Source organism: Rutilus rutilus (assembly GCF_951802725.1).
Source record: "Rutilus rutilus genome assembly, chromosome: 6".
Classification (NCBI taxonomy): Eukaryota; Metazoa; Chordata; class Actinopteri; order Cypriniformes; family Leuciscidae; genus Rutilus; species Rutilus rutilus.
In genome coordinates, this window is record NC_140214.1 from 24,842,108 (window position 1) to 24,861,810 (window position 19,703).

General features: G+C 37.5%; 1 protein-coding gene across 1 annotated transcript; it reads left to right on the forward strand.

Moving 5' to 3' along the window:
* The first annotated feature begins 253 nt into the window (after positions 1-253).
* Positions 254-16,195, forward strand: cnn3b (calponin 3, acidic b). The gene is made up of 7 exons (XM_084410198.1): positions 254-620; positions 12,022-12,143; positions 13,126-13,192; positions 13,314-13,451; positions 13,567-13,683; positions 13,845-13,991; positions 15,156-16,195. The coding sequence occupies exons 1-7, from the start codon at positions 564-566 to the stop codon at positions 15,501-15,503; spliced, it is 996 nt and encodes a 331-aa protein (XP_084266324.1). The 5' UTR covers positions 254-563; the 3' UTR covers positions 15,504-16,195.
* The last annotated feature ends 3,508 nt before the right edge of the window (positions 16,196-19,703 follow it).

Sequence of the window (19,703 nt, forward strand, 5' to 3'; positions counted from 1 at the left end):
TAAATATTTATAGTCTGCTGACGTTGCTTGGTTTACTTTCTTGTAGCGTCCACCGTCCAGGTCTGCGTTTCCCAAAAGCACCGTGAAACCATTGCCACCAATGGTTTCTCTTTGAACTTTGCTCAAGATGCTTTCGAGAAACGCAGCCCGACATCGTCCAGCACGCAAACTTATTCATATTTATAAGCTAAACTTCCACCTTAGCCATTTCACAAGCGCCACAAACAAACGTCTGCGTTTCAGCCAATCAGGAAGCGACACTGTGTTGCGTCACGCAAACTGATTAATATTCACAACTCAAGCCTTCACCGTAGTAGATTTCGTAAATTCGCTCGCGCCCAGCAGACCTTCTGCTCTTCTTTAATTACTTTGCTGAGCAGAGAGAGTTTAGTGCATCCGCTCAGCTGGGACAAATCGGCAGTCATTTTTTTTGACTAGCCTAAACTCACGTATTTGTTGCTTTTTTAAAGTTGTGCAAAAGATCTTTTCTCGAACAAGGGGAGCCAAGTAAGAAATCGTGAGATTTCTGATCATTTATTTGGTGCGACGTGAAATAAAACACAATGACTCAGTTCAACAAGGGCCCTGCATATGGTTTATCAGCTGAAGTGAGAAGTAAGGTAAGGTTTGAATGATTTTACTTTAACGTCAGCCGATTGGTTTGTAATGTTTCTTTGCATTGCAAATGTTATAACGTTAGGTATGAAAGTGTAAGTTAACTGTCTCAAACCAAAACCGCTTAACTTACCTAGAGTCAGCTTTTCAGGCATCACAGACATGTTCAGAATCAAAAATGTCGTGTATAATTTAGTACTAAATTAAACGTGCTTAGGATTGCCGAAGGTTTTGAGAGAAAGCCTTTGTGTTTCCTTTTCACCTGGTTCCTTTGATTTGTTTGTTCTGAGATTTTGGTTTTAGGCTCGTTGCCATCTTTGTTTTACTTCTAACGTTAATTGAATTTTTTTTTTTTTTTTTTTTTTATAAAACACAATTCCTCATACTTTTGTACCGTACGTAGAAAGAAGAAAATAGTCCGTGTTTCATGTCGCACAACCCTAGTTTCAATGAATGAAACTTTTTACGCACGCGACGTGATTTGCTTTTCTCGACATGTTGAGATGCTGTTTGTCATTTGCAAGACGCAAAACTTGACATTTCATCGCAATTGATGTTTACCGTGTTATATTCTGTTAGTAAAGCTTCCTTGCCTGCTGTAACCTGATGTGTTGGTGGGTCATCATGGGGTCTTTTGTTGAGTTCTGGGTGGAGCTCCAGTTTGAGAGAGAGAAAGAAGCGAGGCTGCTGCACGCTCTCTGCAGATGAACTCAAAAACACAAATAAAACCAATAAATGATGACATTATCAATCCAAATACGCGACAATGTGTATATTAACGATTTAGTGAGATAAACGATGTCATTTCTTTTGGTTTGTGTGGAAATGTGTTGCGGAAACTTTGGCCGAGGTTTTCTTTCATTTTTAAAGGACTTGACATTTAAGTTTGATATGTAGTGTGGCTTAATTTTACGTACTTTTGTAGTTAAAATATGTATAGTCGCTCCTTTGGAACATTTTTATTTGTTAAACAATATATTTAAGTTAAACCTTGTTTGAGTTTTATTAAAAAAAAATTGGGAGGGGGTGTCACTAAATCACACTGTGGCTTTTCTGTAGAATTTCCAAGCGGCTGTTTTTTTTAATTTTTATTTTTATTTCTTAATGTTTCTTGTTTTCTCTGCACATAAATATACCATAAAATGTTATTTGATTTATTTAATCAAAGGTCTGAAAACTAGACCTAAACGTAGTTCCAAACCATTGCTCCTAACTATTGTTTTTGTTATGTCCCATATGCTTATTTTTCTTGCATGCAAATTGACCTAGTCCTGCGCTAATGACGGTCCATCTGGTGCACCTGGGATTAACTTTCTTGCTCGGGATCAATTTCACATTCACACATCTGGGTTAGAACCTGCAGACTTTTTGTTAGCGACTGCCGACTAAGACCTTTAACCATTAGGCTACAATCTTCTTTGTTGTCTTAATTGCTTATCACATTTGAAAATCACACAAAGACGACGCACCCCAGTAGTGTCTGTGGTTGGTCATTTTAGTGCTTTTCAACAGTATTCCCATCACGCCATGTATCTTAAGCGTGCGTGTGTTTAGTCAGAATGAGGGGGAGGGTGGGCAAACAATGTAAACCACAGTGGGGTGATGCTTTCTTGAATCCTGTGCCATCTGCAGAGGTGTGAGTCCACTTGCCCCCAGCTAACTTTCATTAGCACTTTGTTGGGATGCCATGCAAATATCTGGAGATAACTTACTGTAGGAAACTCCATTACTGATAGGAAATGTCCAGACTGCCAGCAAAAATCTGATTTGTTGCATACCATAACCACATTTGGTGGTGGTTTGAAATGCAATTCAGATTTTTACAGATGCGTCCCAGTCTGGATCCTCTGGCCGCTCAAATAGGATTTCAAATGTTCTTTTGCGTCTCTCTTTACGTGTAACACAATGATAACGTCAAAACTGGTGACGTAAACACCGTGCTGCACAGCGAAGCTGCTTGCAATACATTGTACAAAGTGGTATATAAACGTGACATGGTTTGATTGGATTGCTGAATTGCAGAGCTTGTGCAAATGTCCTCAACGCTATGATCAGATGCTGTCTTAAGGCCCCGATATACTTCAAGCGAAATCGAAGAACGAACTGATGTGACGTAATTTCGAACAATATCAGGCCAAAACGAACTTTGTTTGGGGTTCCTTTTGGGAGTTCGAAACAGCTTGCCAACCAGCTTTCCGGCTGGTAAACACCTTTGTACTACCATTGATCCGTGGCGATTATGTAATAGGTAGGTGTTCCTGAAGGCTCCGCCTTCTTTCATGTGGAAATATTTTCCGCTTAATTTCTCCTGTTCAAGCCGTCGAGGTCAGACATCCGTAGGTGAAAACACGAACACACTGGAGAGCTACTTTATAATAGAAAATAAGACACTGACACTGTTCTTCATGTTTAATACGGTAAAGCTGCTTGATTGTAGGGATGTCCCGATACCACTTTTTCACTTCCGATACGATACCGATGCCGCAGCTTTGGCTATTTGCCGATACCGATATCAATCCGATATTTTTATTTTATTCTTGAACTAATACTACTACTAATAAAATATATGGAAGCACTTTGCTCAATTAGCCACATAAAAACATCTCACTCAAATGGAGAACAAATACTTCTCCAGTATATAGTCCACTCCACAACAACAGTTGATAATGAAAGACTGCCACCCTTTATTCAAAAGACCTTGAGATATGTTTGGTAATTGTACCTGAATGAATTTAAAATGAATGTGCTATATTTCAAATCAATAATGTTTCCTTAAAATGTTAATTAACTTTAACGTTATTCTCATCTGAATTATAAATGATTTGTGTATAAAATAATACTACCATTAAACACACATTTGATTTTCTTTTTTAATCAATGTAGAATGTGTAACTTCAAAATAAACAGATTAGTGCTCTGTTTTAGGACAAGAAATGAAAACCAATGTAATATGATGAATGTCCAAAAGATGAGATGATTTTTGCTTTTAAACAGTGTCTGTGTGTGTGTGTGTGATTTTGGTTGGGTTACAGTTGTAGGTTACAGTTTGACGAAAGCACAATGTTGTGTTTTACACAAATATAAGTAGGTTAAACACTTTTTGCAGTTTTAATGATGTCCTGTATGAACAAAATGACGAGTACGTTTTTGTTTTCCACTCTCTCTCTCTCTCTAACAGTTGTTCCGCATTACATTAATTAATGTGCACGCAAGTTTTATTTATTTTTATACCGTGTATTCTACATGTAAATCCATGCACCGAACCGTGACGCATGTACGTTCAATACGAATACACGTACCGTTCCACCCCTAATAGGTATCGGATCATAGGTATCGGATCCCCTCCGATATCCGATCTAGCGTTCTGGGCCAGTATCGGCACGATACCGATGCCGTGGGTCGGATCGGGACATCCCTACTTGATTGTAAGCAATCTATTGTATAAAGTGAACCGTAAATAAACGTGACGTGACTTTAGAGTGCCGAATTGCAGAGCCCATGCAAACATATCCACGTTACTATGAAATACTTGCTGTTTTCTCAATTTTGTTGTGTGTTTATTTTGTTATTGAGAGGAAAGCACACAACACATATTTCCATATTTATCTAAACACCGCTCTCAGCAGTTTGGGCGGCATCACAATGTTCACTAACAGTATACCACTGGTCATGTATTTCAAACTACTTTTTAGCCCGAAACTAAAAAAAAACTTTACTATGACTGAGTATATCAGGGCCTTTATGCTCATCTAGCCAGAAATTATTTCATCAAATGCAGTAAAAGCAGTATTATTGTGAAATGTAATATTTTATTTGAGTATTTAGAAAATTAATTTATTATTCCTGTGATGCAAAGTAGAATTTTCAGCATCATTACTCCAGTCTTCAGTGTCACATGATCCTTCAAAAATCATTCTAATATGCTGATTTGCTCTTATCAATGTTAAACAGTTGTGCTGCTCAATATTGATTCTTTGAATAGACAGTTCACAAGAACAGCTTTTATTTGAAATGGAAACTTTTTTTTAAATGATAAATGTCTATACTGTCTCATTAAATCAATTTAATGTGTCTTTGATTATTTAAGTTAATTGTTTTAAAAAAGAATTACTGACCCTAAACCTTTGACTGGTACTGTAGGAAATTGCCCTAGGCCATATGCATGGTCAATTATAGAGTTAAGTGTCATTATACAAAATGTGTGGCTCATATGTAAATGTGCTGTAGGACTGTTCTCTTTAGAGTCCTTGAGCACCAGGTTTTAAAAATGTAGTGGTCATATAAACCAATTGTTATATGCGAACACATCTTGTAGTCTGCTATACACCACAGACCTTGCTGCCACATTATTTAGTCTGCTAGACATTTCCAGAGCAACAGAGTGAATAATTGATCAGCAGAAACAGCTGTGTTGTTCACAAAGTTCTCTCACAGCGTTAGATCTTTGTTAAAGCTCTTCCCTCCAGCAAATCTATAACCGCATTGTAGGCAGGATCCTTTCCCTCTGTGTAGCTCTGGCTGGATTCCTCAAGTACTTCCTGCAAGTTTTTTTATTTTATTTATTATGCTCAGTTTTTGCCCCCCACATGATTGGTTTTGTCCATGAGGCCTGCAGAACTCCCAACATGTTGTTCTCACAGGGCCAAATACAGATGTTCTCCCAGTTTTCTCGGTCTTCAGGAAGTTCACTCTCTGCTCTGGGTCGAGGGGCTCTGTCTGGAAACATGTATCAATGCTCTCCTACATGTTTTTTCTTCCTTTTCCTTAAATGCTCTAGTATACACTTGGAACACAAGCTCTATTATGTGGAAAATGGCAAGTGGACAGCTGGATGTGAAGACTCTACTGATGTCCTAGTTGCAGAGCGGTGTAAAACACCCTGAGATGATAAAGGAGTCTGATATGGGATATGAGAAGGATTCAGAGGGAAATCTTGTTGCTCTCATCAGCCTTTAGCTGTTGCGTGTGCTATTTGAACCATCTTTTGGGCCTATACTGGCTCTTTATTGGGACTTTTTCAAGTTGGGTAGAAAGATCAGTTGTTGTTTTTTTGGGCGAATGCTCTGCAAGGCCTGAATGTTTGCTTACTGTTGCTTTAGTAGGAATTTCTCTCTTCCATTGTAACGGTGCTGGTGCTTTAATCCTCTGACCTCTCGTATTATGAGTTTCACTAGGGAAGCACCAGTATTAAACATCTGTGCCACTGCCAACACCAATAATTACTTTCATGTTTTAACAACATTTTATCCAAATAAATGAAACACAAAATGCTATAAACAACAATCTGGGGTTTTAAATATTCACCTGGGGTCTCATTTATAAAACTGTGCGTAGGAACCTTACTAAAAGTGTACGTGCGCCCGAAAGCCAAAAATGGCGTACGCAAAATAATATTCGGATTTATAAAACCGTTCGTACGCCAGAACCTGCGCAGAATACACTTTATAAATCCCAGTCAGCGGAAGATTGTGCGCACATGCGTCTCCTCCCCGAAATAACCATATATGGAGCTTACAACGCCTAGTTTTACTATGCAGATCCTCATCTGCATATCATTTGCATATGATTATTCATCCACGTGATAACGTTTAACGGTACAAGACACATTACATTAATAAAAATCAAGCAGTTGCCTATCCTTGCCTTGTTTTTGAATACATAAATCAAATAGTGTAAAATACATTTCAGAGAAAGTTTTTCTCAATCTTTTCCACTGGCCGAATTGTATTTTTAATTGATACTTTTAATGGAAACAGATAGGCCTTGGGCATTATTTGCACGAAACTATTTTCTCAGACAATCTGGTATTATCATGATAAGCAGTTATCTCTGTCGTTAAAACATTAAAACAAAGCATGCCAGAGGAAAAGTGTTCAAAAACACTGCATTAACAACAAATATTTCTATTGACTGAATTTGAATATAAAAATGTTGTAACTTCTCAGTAATGACTTCATGTTTAAGTGCTTAACTCCATTAGTTTAAATCATTATTTTATTTATTTAAACTGTTATTTGCGTCAGTTTCACTAAACGGCCCAACGCGCTCGCTGGCGCGGACATTTAAGAAGGGATGGATAAGTGACAGGCTTGGTGAGTGAAATTATATTTGTATTATCTTTCTGTATGTTAAATTTTCTTTAGATTTTCTGTCTAAAAGTGACCAAAAAGACACTTAACTTCAGCTCACCATCGGTGTCGCCAATTCCCTTTGTCTCAAGAATGTGCGTACGCACGGCTCAAAGTTTGCTTAAAGGTGCGCACATTCTCCCGTCAAGTTTGTTTTTTATAGATCACAACCTTTGCGTGGGAACTGGCGTACGTACGTTTCCAGCCCCGTTTTGTGCGTACGCACGCTTTATAAATGAGACCCCTGGTGAATTTAAGTATCACACTTATAATGTAGTGCAATGCAAGATAAATATACATTTTGAGATTTTCTGAAGATTACGTTTAAAGGCACAATATGTAACTTTTTTTGCTTTAAAAATAGCAAAAATCACTATATCTATGTTATATATTTGTTTTAGTTGTGTACTTACATTTATCCCGACTGTTTCCAACAACTTTCAAACCAGGAGAAATTTGTTATTTAATTCAAAGACACGTCCCGTTTCTTTATTTCCGTTTTGTCGCCGTCAATGTCGCCATATCCGCGTTGTCCCTGGTTTCCGCTCGCACTGCCATAGCAACCAGAGCTATGAACCAGAGCCCTCTGATAGTAACCAAAGCGACAGATGTGGACAACTGTTAGTTTGCAATGTCTATTTGCATAATAACCAGTGAAGCATCGAATCGCGAGAATGATTCAGATTTTATTACATAAACAGATATTGATAATGATAATGTAGGCTTTTTCTGGTAACGCCGTTTCGTTGTTTCAAATGTAGGCGCGTTGCGCGTGGAAAGTGCGCTCATAATGTAAGAGACGCCGGCGCGACCACAACATTGCCAAACATCAAATGGCAAACGTAAAATGCAAGCGGAACGAAACTGCTCGTTATTGTGTGGTTGAACGACCGTTTATCAGTTTGGACCAGTGCAGCGCGAGCCGATCGTGATCATGCGACACTGTTACTACACAGCGCTAATAAGAGATGCAGTAAAGAAAGCATTTGTATTCGCCACAGAACTGACAGAAGTAATAACATCGCTGCGAGATCTAGTGAGAAGCATTCATATTTCTCCGTTATTAACGGATCAAACAGCGCTGACGTGGAAACCTGGAAGAAACATTGTGCCATGAATGAACTATCAGTGTCCACAGATCAGCAACATTCCATGGATTTACTGTAGTAACACTAACTGCAACCATGGACGTTTGGCAGGAATAGTAGGCTATAATGCCTTCAAGTAACACGTCGGTTTTATTTTGACATTATACAATTGCTGCCCTCAAATGTTAATCTGAACTAAAATAAACCTTTGTTTATAACTATTACAATATGACATTTCATTTTTTCCAAGGAGCTGTTTTGTTTTATATGCTCCTAAGAATAGTCAATTATAGCTCTAGAAAGTAAAAAAAAAAAAAAAAAAAAAAAATCATACTTTATGATGTTAGTTTTAATATAAAAAAGAATAAAACATTTAAATCAAGGACATTTCTCTGGCATTTATTTCTTTATGCTGTATCAAAAATGTACCGAACCGAACCATGACACAAGTGTATCGTATCGAACTGAACCGTGATTTTTGTGAACCGTTACACCCCTATAATATACTTATGTAATATAATTTGTATTTCCATCACAGGTTTGGTCTTAAATTTCCTTCAAAGTGGCATTAAAAAGGTCTTAAAAAGTCTTAAATTTAACTTGTTCATATTTGTAGACACCCTGGTCAGGTGAAGCAAAAGAAATCTAAAGCCCCTTTCACACAGCGCATTGAACCCGGGAAATTGCCGGCAAATTGCCGGAACGCCTTCTGTGTGAACGCAAACATGACCTGGGTTTAATGCCGGGATCGATGCCGGGTTGGGGACCTAGTAACATTGCCGTGTTCAGTCCCGGGACGCGCGCTGTGTGAACAAAAGCCGTAATAATGCCGTGTCGTAGTGATGACGCTGAAGCTGGGATCGTTCGCCAGCTGTGAAACGGTACGAAATGCGCAATTTTATGATCGAATCAGAGAAATAAATGCACAAGCGTGGTTTCTCGAGAGAGAAATCGCAGCTCATAAGCAAACTGAAGACCCTGCTGAGACATTAAGTCACATCGATGTCACGTGTCTTTCCGGGACATACACGGGTTGTGTGTGAACGCGCTCTCTGATTCCGGAAAATCACTGGCAGTGTGAATGAACCAAAATCAAATGAACCCGGGTCAAATCCCGGGTCACTTTATCCGTGTATTTTCCGGAATCTCTGTGTGAAAGGGGCTTAAATAGGGGGGAAATTATCATGAATGATTATCCAATATTGACTAAAATGAAAGACTCTTAATATCGGTCGACACATGTAGCCTAATATGTATCTTGGGCATCTAATTTTTATGTGCAAAAGTAACTTGATTTGCTAATTTTACACCATCATAAATTGCTTTAAATGCAACAATCAGAAGTTATAATTAAGTTGAATAGCAAATAATTCACACAGATGATGATATTTGGAAATCGCAGGATTGTGGATTGAAAAGTGTCGGGGCCGCTATGAAAAGCAACATGTATCAGGAACAGGATGTCTGTCAGCTCTCTCAAGGGTAAATGTGTGTTGTGAATTGAGTTTGGGTGGAAACAAGGTTTTTCAGCTTTATCTTGCTCTGATGAGGGCTTTTTTCTTTTTAGTGTACATTATGTGTTGTTTGTCTCAGTGTTGAAGGATGTCATTGTTAAGTGTGACAAACACCTCAGGCATTGTGTGATAAGTGATGATTATCTCCTTTTTCTTGTGTTTATAAGGAGACTTGACAATAACACTTTCATAATGGGGTATATATGGTCTCAATTCAAGTTCTGCTTGTCATTCGTTCACGCCAACCAGGAGACACTAAGGTGTGACGCATGGAAGGTCATCTGTTTGTTTTGCTGTTGTTTTTGTCACAGTCCCATTTCCTGTTGAACTAATGCTGACACACTGCTGAAGTAAAAGACCATAACAGGTTATAGAGCACAACAGTTGTGTTCCCAACTTGAAAATCCCTTTCATTTGTATTTTTAGAGAATGATTTTGAGTGAGAATGTATCTTTTAGAATAGACCTGCCATGAGCTTTTAGGTTTTATGTATGTCAGGGTGATTTTCAGTACTTAAAATCGCTGAAATCCCAGACAAGAACTACATTGGAAATCTAAAATATTTATTTATTATTTGATTATTTATCAATTATTTTATTATCATTTATTCATTTAAAACAATGACTAAGTTAGAGTGCACATCACGATATATCTGCCACTATTTGTATCGGCCAATATATGATCATTTTTAATGATATAGTTATCGACCCAATAAGAAAATTTGGCTGATATTAAAGCTCATAAATAATGGATTATTTCCATCAGCTGAGACGCTTCAGATACACACTGTTCACCATGATGGTTTTGAATTGCTTGAAATATGATTGGAATCACTTCAAAAAGAAAAATAAAGTTAAGTGCAACATGTGCAGCGTAAGTCTGCATAAAATTATAATAACACTACTGTAAAAGAATGTGAGTTCGTTGTACGCTCGTGGTTTAACGTGTCGTTACGGGAAGAGCACATCCACAACAGAGTTAAACCTTTGACTATAAGGCTTGTGCATTGACAGCCTTTTGTTTTTTGCAATTATAAGTTGTAATATTATGTTTATTTTGTGTATATACAGTATATTGCGTTCAATTTTAAAACTTACTTGGTTCAAAGGCTACTGTATGTTTAATTTATGCAGAGGTGCTTAGGACATGGCTTTTAATGGTGTGACTTTTGTTTTTGTAATAATAATCAGGCTTGCAAAAGTTTAATATAAAAATGTGGATTTGAGTTGTGGTTCATCTTGTAGTTTAGTTTGGGTCAAGTCTTTGAAATGCTTATTGAAGAATTGTTTGAAATGCCTGTGTGGCAAATGAATGGGGGAAATATTTCTTGAACCAAAGGGGCGGTCAATGTTATGCTCCAATTGTCCTCTCATAATGAAGGACTTCTTAAAGAAACAGACAAAGTTTTATGCCTTTTGAAAGTGTCTTTTTTATATGAATGTTAAGGCCTTAAATTGTTATACAAGGTAAAAGGAAAGTTTCTCAATTGCTATATATTTCTTAAAGGGGACAAAAGAATTGTCCCTAGAAGCAGACATGTTTTAGCTTGTCACCTCTTTGGAACCTCACACATTTTATTCAGCTGAAGTTAAGAACCAAACTGCAATTGTATGGTTGATGGAATATGTTTTACAACTCATTTACAATTGATTTTCAAGACCACACTAGTTGAAGGCAATTAAAGAACCTTAAAGTGACATTGAACGGAAGGACTACCTCTCAAACATGAAGTGACTTGATTATGATACAAAACTTGTGCATAATTTAACCTGTTAACCGTTACCCCCATTTTTAAAAAAAAATCATTCTGATTGATCATTCCGAACGCATTGTTTACATAAACGCTAAATAAAGTGATCGGGTTGATGTGACGAGCTTCAAATCGGATTTAATCTTTTGACGTGCACAAAAGTCACTGTTGTCACATACTAATCATCCTCCTTTTTTGTTTTAAAAAGCAGTATGTTTATATATTTTAGGTCGTAATTAGGAGACTGCGAGCACACAAAGCTTTGTGCCATGATGCTTATATTAATCAAGCAGTAAAAATGCTCATTCCCGCGCTCAAAGCGAGGCGTCTTCAGATGAGAGTCCAGATTGTAATTGGAATTCAATGCTCCATGTAAACACACCTACTGACAGTTAACAGGCTAATCTATTTTAAAGTCTATAGAGGCTTTTTTTGTAGGCAAGATAAGTCCTTTCAATACGTTTCTGTTTGCTGAATGGCAGTAATGGGGCCTGACAGGCGTCTGGAGCTGCTCCTGAAGCCAGAGTTCACAGATGGGGCAACGTTCTGTAATTTCCTGTCCATCTTACTGCACTTGGCTCCAGTCCCGCACAAACTACCCAGAGATGAAGACGAGACGGTTTTCCAAAACTAACCTCAAAACATGACGGCACCTGCACGCTCAAAAACCCTTTTGTTTTGGAAGTTTATGAATTCATGAATTGAAACTGTGCAAAAGTTTCCATGTGAGTTTCATGCACGTGTTCTCAGTTCCAGTTATTTAGGTTCACCAGGGAAACTGTCTGTTGCTACTTTATTGGCACCATATCAGTTGGAATGAACGTCTTTTTGTGTGGCAGGCCTTGGATTACATATAGAGAAACTGTTTTAGGAAGTACGAGTTTTCAGTATCTCTCTCTCTCTCTCTCTCTCTCTGGTCCCTGTAGATCGCTCAGAAGTACGACCTGCAGAAGGAGGAGGAGCTGAAGTACTGGATTGAGGATGTAACGGGCATGCCAATCGGAGAAAACTTCCAGAGTGGATTGAAGGATGGTGTCATACTGTGCGAGTGAGTCTATGAGCATGATGGAAACCATCATGTGCATTTCAGTTTGAATAGGATCTCAAAACATTGGAGCACAGATGGCTGTGCTTGTTTGGCTCTTAATAATGACTCTCAGCCCCACCTGTAACTTTTTGTCTTATTGTATCCCTACAACACACCAAATTATGAAGTGACTATAATATTCAGGCTTGAGACCCCCCCAAAAAACCTTGTGCCAAGCTCAAACCATGTGTTGTTCATATTATAACCATCTAGTCTGGCATCCACACCTTCTTTTGTTTGCTGTTGCCCTAAAAAAAAAAAAACTTGAAAATGTTCCTTATTTTGATGAAGAAACATTGTCTAATGTTATCTTGGTATATACTATCATTACATTTTATGTTTTTGAAAGAAGTCTCTTATGCTTACAAAGGCAGCATTTATTTGATTGAAAATGCAGTTTTAAACAGTAATATTGTGGAATATTATTACAATTTAAAATATTTTTTCTATTTTAATATATTTTAAAATGTAATTTATTCCTGGGATATCAATGCTGAATTTTCAGCATCATTACTCCAGTCTTCAGTGTCACATGATCCTTCAGAAATCATTCTGATATGCTGATTTGAAAGAAAGTCAGCTGTGTTACAAGTATGATCAGTTTGTATTTTTGAGAGTTTTAAGTACAATTTTATATATGTGAATAATTAATAATAATAATAATTTATTTATAATAATTACCTTACTTGTGAAAACGGTACCAAAGTGAATAAAACAAATATTTCTTATCAGTGTTGAAAACAGTTATGCTGCTTAATATTTTTGTGGAAACTGATATTATTTTCAGGATATATAAATGGTTTTTACTGTTTGATCAATGTAATGTGTCCTTGCTGAAAAGTATTACTTTCTTTAAAAAAAAAGTTGCTGACCTTACACTTTTGAAACATCAGACCATGTAATTTGAGTGTCTCATATGATGTAATATTTGTCTTTCTCATAGGCTTATTAATAAACTTCAGCCAGGATCCATTAAGAAAATCAACCACTCCAAACTTAACTGGCACAAGGTGAGGGGAAAACTGTTTATGTATAGCATTGTTTCAATGTTATTATATGGATTTTTCTTCTAGTTTCAAGTCGGTTTTATTTTTTATGTAAAAGTCACTTTTCTCATTCTTTTCACTGAAGCTTGAGAACCTGGGCAACTTCATCAAAGCCATTCTTGCTTATGGCCTGAAACCTAACGACATCTTTGAGGCCAATGATCTGTTCGAAAATGGGAATTTGACTCAAGTTCAGACCACACTTCTTGCCCTGGCCAACACGGTGAGTTCTGTGCAAAACATTTTTGAGGAGATGATAAAAGGTTTTATTCTCTCTGACATAAGTTTGGATTTGGAGTTTTTGGAATAATGACAATTTCTTTCTTTTTTTTTCAAAGGCAAAAACTAAAGGGATGGACACAAAAGTCGACATTGGTGTAAAGTATGCGGACAAGCAGTCCCCCAAATTTGATGATGAGAAACTGAAGGCTGGTCAATGTGTGATTGGACTGCAGGTGTGACTTCAGTTGGTTCATATCTGTTGTGGCTTTGGGAAACCAAAAACTTTTTACTTTAACTTTTTTTTTTGCCCGTTTCCACGGGGATTATCTTCTATAAGTTTCCTTCAATCATGCCTTGTATATTTATATACATCTTTTATTTTCTTAATGGCTAGATGGGGACAAATAAATGCGCTAGTCAGGCTGGAATGACCGCATATGGCACCAGGAGACATCTGTATGACCCAAAGACTCAAGCAGACAAGCCTTTTGACCAAACCACAATCAGCCTGCAGATGGGAACTAATAAAGGAGCAAGCCAGGTGAGTGTGAATCCCTAAAGGGATAGTTTACCCATAAAATGGAAAATTCTATCATTTACTCATCTTTGAATCAAAAATGAATGTATTTGCAACGAAACCTGAGAGGTTTCTGTGCCTCCATTGAAATAACCAAAACCTCATTGGTTGTTATGCGACACACACACACACACACACACACACACACACACACACACACACACACACACACACACACACACACACACACACACACACACACATATTTGAGCTTCTGTGTTTACCTTATGTTTTGTGTTTATCATATGTTATTAAGTTTTAGTTAACTGGACTTTCAATGAAGGGACAGAAAATGAAAACAGTAAATGATGACACAATTTTTTTGGAGTGAACTATCCATTTATTTATTTATGAACAAATTTTTTTAACTTTTTGCTGTCATCTCAATAGGAATCCACACATTCCGTAATTTCACAAGAGGAACTTGTGAGGGGAAACATTTCCCATGTGCATTTCATGTCAGATTTAAGTTTATTTGAACATTTAGCACGCAAATTTGCCACATTTACCAATATAAAGCTGTTTGTTTTTAGATTCATTGCATTGCTACTCTATTGAAAATGGATCTGCTTGCTGACTTTACGCTAATGTGATCTGGCCTTAAAACATGGGTGTCCAATCCTGCTCTTATAGGGCCAATGTCCTGCAGAGTTCAGCTCCAACCTGCCAAGCTAGCTCAGTCAGCTTTAAATAAACTCCTGATGTACTTACAAACTTTCCAATGCCTCGTTTTAGGAGTACAGAACCTATTTGTACTACTGTAGAAGTTTGGTACCATTCCGGGCATTATTTGTGGGGTGATTTACGAGATACAATCTTGGACCCATTAGTGCCTGCACTAAGCCATTCGGCTGATATCTCTAAATAAGCTCTAACTTTAATAATGTTCGACCAAGGGAAAAAAAGCTTCTGGGGCGGTGTTTGGCTCGAGGTCATGGTACAAAGGACCCTAGGTTGAAATTACTCCGAACAATCCCTTTAAAGTCGGCATGAAACAGAAGTTACAATAATCTTTTCTTCCCTATTGTGACATATTGTGAAAAAAAGAATTGTTACTTAAAACACAGGAGTTAGGTGGCCAAGTCAAACTTTAAGTTTTTACTTTATTCACCCTTTCTTCTCTTTCAGGCTGGCATGTCGGCCCCCGGCACCAGGAGGGATATTTTCGACCAGAAAGTGGCTGTCCAGCCTCTAGACAACTCCACCATCTCACTGCAAATGGGCACCAACAAGGTGGCCTCTCAGAAGGGCATGAGCGTGTACGGGCTGGGCAGGCAGGTGTACGATCCCAAATACTGCTCCTCCCCCACTGAGCCCACCATCCACAGCAATGGCAGCCAGGGCACAGGCACCAACGGCTCCGAGATCAGCGACAGCGACTACCAGGCTGAATACCAAGGGGAGTATCAGGATGAGTACCAGGCAGACTACCACAGTGAATACAGAGCCCCCTATGACCATGGGATTGACTATTAAACTGCAGGCATACAGCACAGATGAATATTTTTGGATCTTTGCATCAACAGAGCGAGTTGATTTTTCCCTCGCTGGCCTTTTTTATATGACAAGAAACGGATGTTTAGAGGAGTGTTTCTATATCATCATTCCTCTATTGATTATACAGTATTTTATTAGGTAGATAGACAATAGACTATAGTTTTAAAAGTTTGGTCCTTTTAAAAGTTGAGATGTGTTAGAGAAGTGAAAGTATTCGCCAAAAGTCCTTCATGACATATTAACCACAATCTGTATCCCTAGATTTAAACTCATTTTGAGCATCAGGCTCTGATGTGTATGGTTTGGTTTAGCAATGGAATTTCTAGCATTTATTTTATGCAGATTTCATCTAGTTCCCAAACTGACTGCAGTACAAAAAAAGACATCCAGAAAGATTCAACAATCCCCAGGCCAACTTAAGCATTGTTGCTTTTTAAGAGTTTTTTAAAGTGTATTTTTTACTTCCTGTGTTTAATTCATTTGACCAAACAAGACATTGCTAAATTGCACCATAGTCCCTTGTATATGTTAGGACCAACTCATATCTCCTTTTACCCTTCCCCTCTTCCCAATCATCTTGTATTTATTGCCAGTAATACTCAATAGAGACTGCAGTCCTGTTGAATGGCTCTTTTGTTTTGTCTTTTAAATGAATAAAGTTTTTAATTTTCTGTTGTCATTTTGGTTAAATGGAAAAACTTTTTGGGTTTCTCAATAGAAAAAACAAAACAAAATCAGATGAAAACCAGTAATTTTCTGATCCACTCCACCATGATGGAATCTTATCTTTGCGGAACCATTCCGGAAATGATGCGCCCTTGCGTTTGGACAAGCGGGAAAGAGTGAGTCTGAATGCTGCCTTCTGTCTGAAGGTCAAAGGGAAACTCAGATCTGTAGAGTAAAACACATCCAGCAGTCTGTCTGATCTCAGAGCAGTAGTGAAGCTTGGAGGACAAGGACTGGCCGGTATAAAGGGTTCGTGAGAAAAGCACCAAACCCCCACCTCTTCCCGCAAACACCCTGACAGGGAATAATCCCTGCTTTGTGTGCCTGTGGAATTTGGCTCTGATAATGCAGCAGTCAATTAGACAGTCTGACAGAACGGCACAGGTTTCCCCTAGCAACGCTCCCTTTGTATCAAATGTTACTCTGTATAAGCAGCTCGAAAGCTTCTACCTTGCGTTGGGAAGATCTTGAGTACTACAGTAAGTTAGTTTTCCAAGTGTGTTCTGGTGGGAATGTCTACATAAATGTACTGCTGTTGTGCTCCCTGTCCTTAAAGTTTTGAAAAAAACTGATAAAAATTTAAAATTGTCATTTACTCACCTTCATGTCTTTCCAAACCTCTTGACTTTTGTTTCTGTTGAATTTAAAGAAAGTATTTTGAGAAATGTCTATCCCTCAGTGGTTTTCCAAAACTTTGTTTCTCAACATTCAAAATATATTTTGTTTCACAGTTTGGAGTTTGGAACAACATGAAGATGAGGAAATGATGACAGAATTTGTATTAATGGCTGAACTATCCTTATACGTTGCTTTGTTGATAACTGATCACATGGTTGTATTTTAGTAATGTTATCTTGATCAATAACATTTACAACAATGCAGACTAAGGAAATGTCACTCTATGCTATTCTCACTTAATGAATGGGGCTAAAACGTCTAATAATCTCATTTAATACACTAAATATATAGACAAACCTGAGAGGTCTTAATTCATTCAATGTGGTGAAATTGGACTGGAAAAATATCTGTCATAAGATAACATAAACCTAAACATAACCATGACTGAACTAGGAAAAATCCTATACATGTCTTACCTTTTCATACGATATTACCATTTAATTTTAATTATGATTTGTCATAAGCGACGAGAATACTTTTTGTGCGCAAAAAACAACAAAAATAACGTGCGTATAAAAAATGCGTAGTGCTTCTGTGTTGTACGTCACACGCATCACACACATGACCAGCGTCGGCCAATAGTGAGCCTACGTGTGACGTACAACACAGATGCGCTACACAGTTATACTACGTGAACTAACTCTAGGCCCAGAGAGAAGGAAATGAATAGTGGAATAAAGTCGTTATTTTTGTTGTTTTTTGCGCACAAAAAGTATTCTCGTCGCTTGATAAACTTAAGATTGAGCCACTGATGTCACATGGACTACTTTGATGATGTCTGTATTACCTTTTCTGGACATGGACAGTATACCGTACATACATTTTCAATGGAGGGACAGAAAGCTCTCGGACTAAATCTAAAATATCTTAAACTGTGTTCCGAAGATGAACGGAGGTCTTACGGGCTTGGAACGACATGAGGGTGAGTCATTAATGACATAATTTTCATTTTTGGGTGAACTAACCCTTTAAGAATGAAATTCAGAAAAACCATAAGACCATCCTGCAGGCATCTGCTGAAGACATCAACAGATCTCTTTTTTTCGTATTGTGTGGAAAAGCATTTAGCAGAATACAATCATTTCTTTAACTTTCATTAGGGGATTTTTACATGAACGCTGTTTTTTTGTGCTGTGAAACATGAAGCAGATAAATGTCAAAAAGGAAAAATATAAAGGTATGAGCTCATGTACGCCTGAATATGTTAGTCTCAAAGAAAACACTATCATTTTGCACCACAAACCTCAAGATCAGTCTGTGAAAACACTGAGGTAACTTTAAACTCGAAAAGTTTTAATACATGTGGCATGAGCTGTTCCTCATCAGTTACAAAAGCTGGACTGTACATTTGCCAACCGTTCTGCAATCTCCAGGCCTTTCAAAGAGCATTCAGGCTTTACGCACACACAGTATGTGAATACTTGCATCACAGCAGGCATGGCTACAAGTAAATGGTTGGATTGTTTTTTTGTTTTGTTTAATACTTTCCACTCGTGGCTCAAAGAGAGTTCCTCTCAGCGTTCAGCTGGACAAGGCAGCTGCCGAGGGAGCGAGGCTGGAAAATGTTTGTCACTCCTCTTTCACTGTGTCGCCTCTACACCGAGATATGCCTGTAAGTCATAAGGTAGAATTTCTGTGAGTGCAGGACAACTTGCACTGTTTCTTTAAAGTATGTTTGCTTAACTATAATATTTCATATGACCTTTGGCGCTTCTTGTCAGATGTGGGAATAGTAGCCTACATTGGATATGATGTCAAGAGCTTGTCCGACCTTGTCTTTTACCCTTAGATACATCTCTGTGTGGTCTGTTTTTCCCTGAATTAATTCCAAGTCTCTGCGATGCTAGTGTCTCTAAATGGAAGAACATAAATGGTTGTTTTTTTAACATGTCTCCTAAACGCTCCCCTTATCTTCCATTGGTCAGACAACAAGATAGCTCCACCTTAAACCCAACACCATTCGTTGAGAACTGGACAAAATGCTCAAATAAACAAAGTGATGTTTTGAAGTGTTGCTTTTTGTGGGATTAAATGCCCAAGCAAATGGCTTGCTCATAGTTGTCACAACTCTAAAGTATTTAAAAATTATTATATATTTTTTTAAATCCAGACCTCAGTAAATTATATTTTTTTGTTTTGTGAGTCTTAGTCTATGAACATTATACCAATCAAACCATTTGGGGTCGTTAAGATTTTTAAAAAAAAATCAGGGCTGTATTTGTTTGATAAAAAACTGTAAAAACAGTAATGTTGCGAAATTAATATTACTATTTAAAATAACTAGTATATCTGAATATATTTTAAAATGTAATTTATTCCTGTGATGCAAAGATACATTTTTAGCATAATTACCACAGTCTTCAGTCACATGATCCTTCAGAAATCTTTCTAATATGCTGCTCAAGAAACATTTATTATTATTATTACCAATGTTGAAAACAGTTGTGCTGCTTAATATTTCTGTGGAAACTGTGATAAAAAAAAAAAACTGGATTATTTAATAAAGAAAAAGTAAAATAAATAAATGTAAAAAAAAGTACAGCTTTTTTGAAATCTTTAGGTTTATTCACTGTAATAAAAATAAAAAAATCATTTTAATGCATCCTTGCTTAATAAAAGTATTGTCTTTAAGAAAAAACTCCCAACCTTTGGCCCGTACTGTATGCTAGCATACTCCTATGTTGACCAAATACTGTTTTGCCTTTCAAATTTAAAGTCTTTCTCTCTGGAGAAACAGACCAAAAATACTGATGACTCATCCTGAACTGCAGGTTC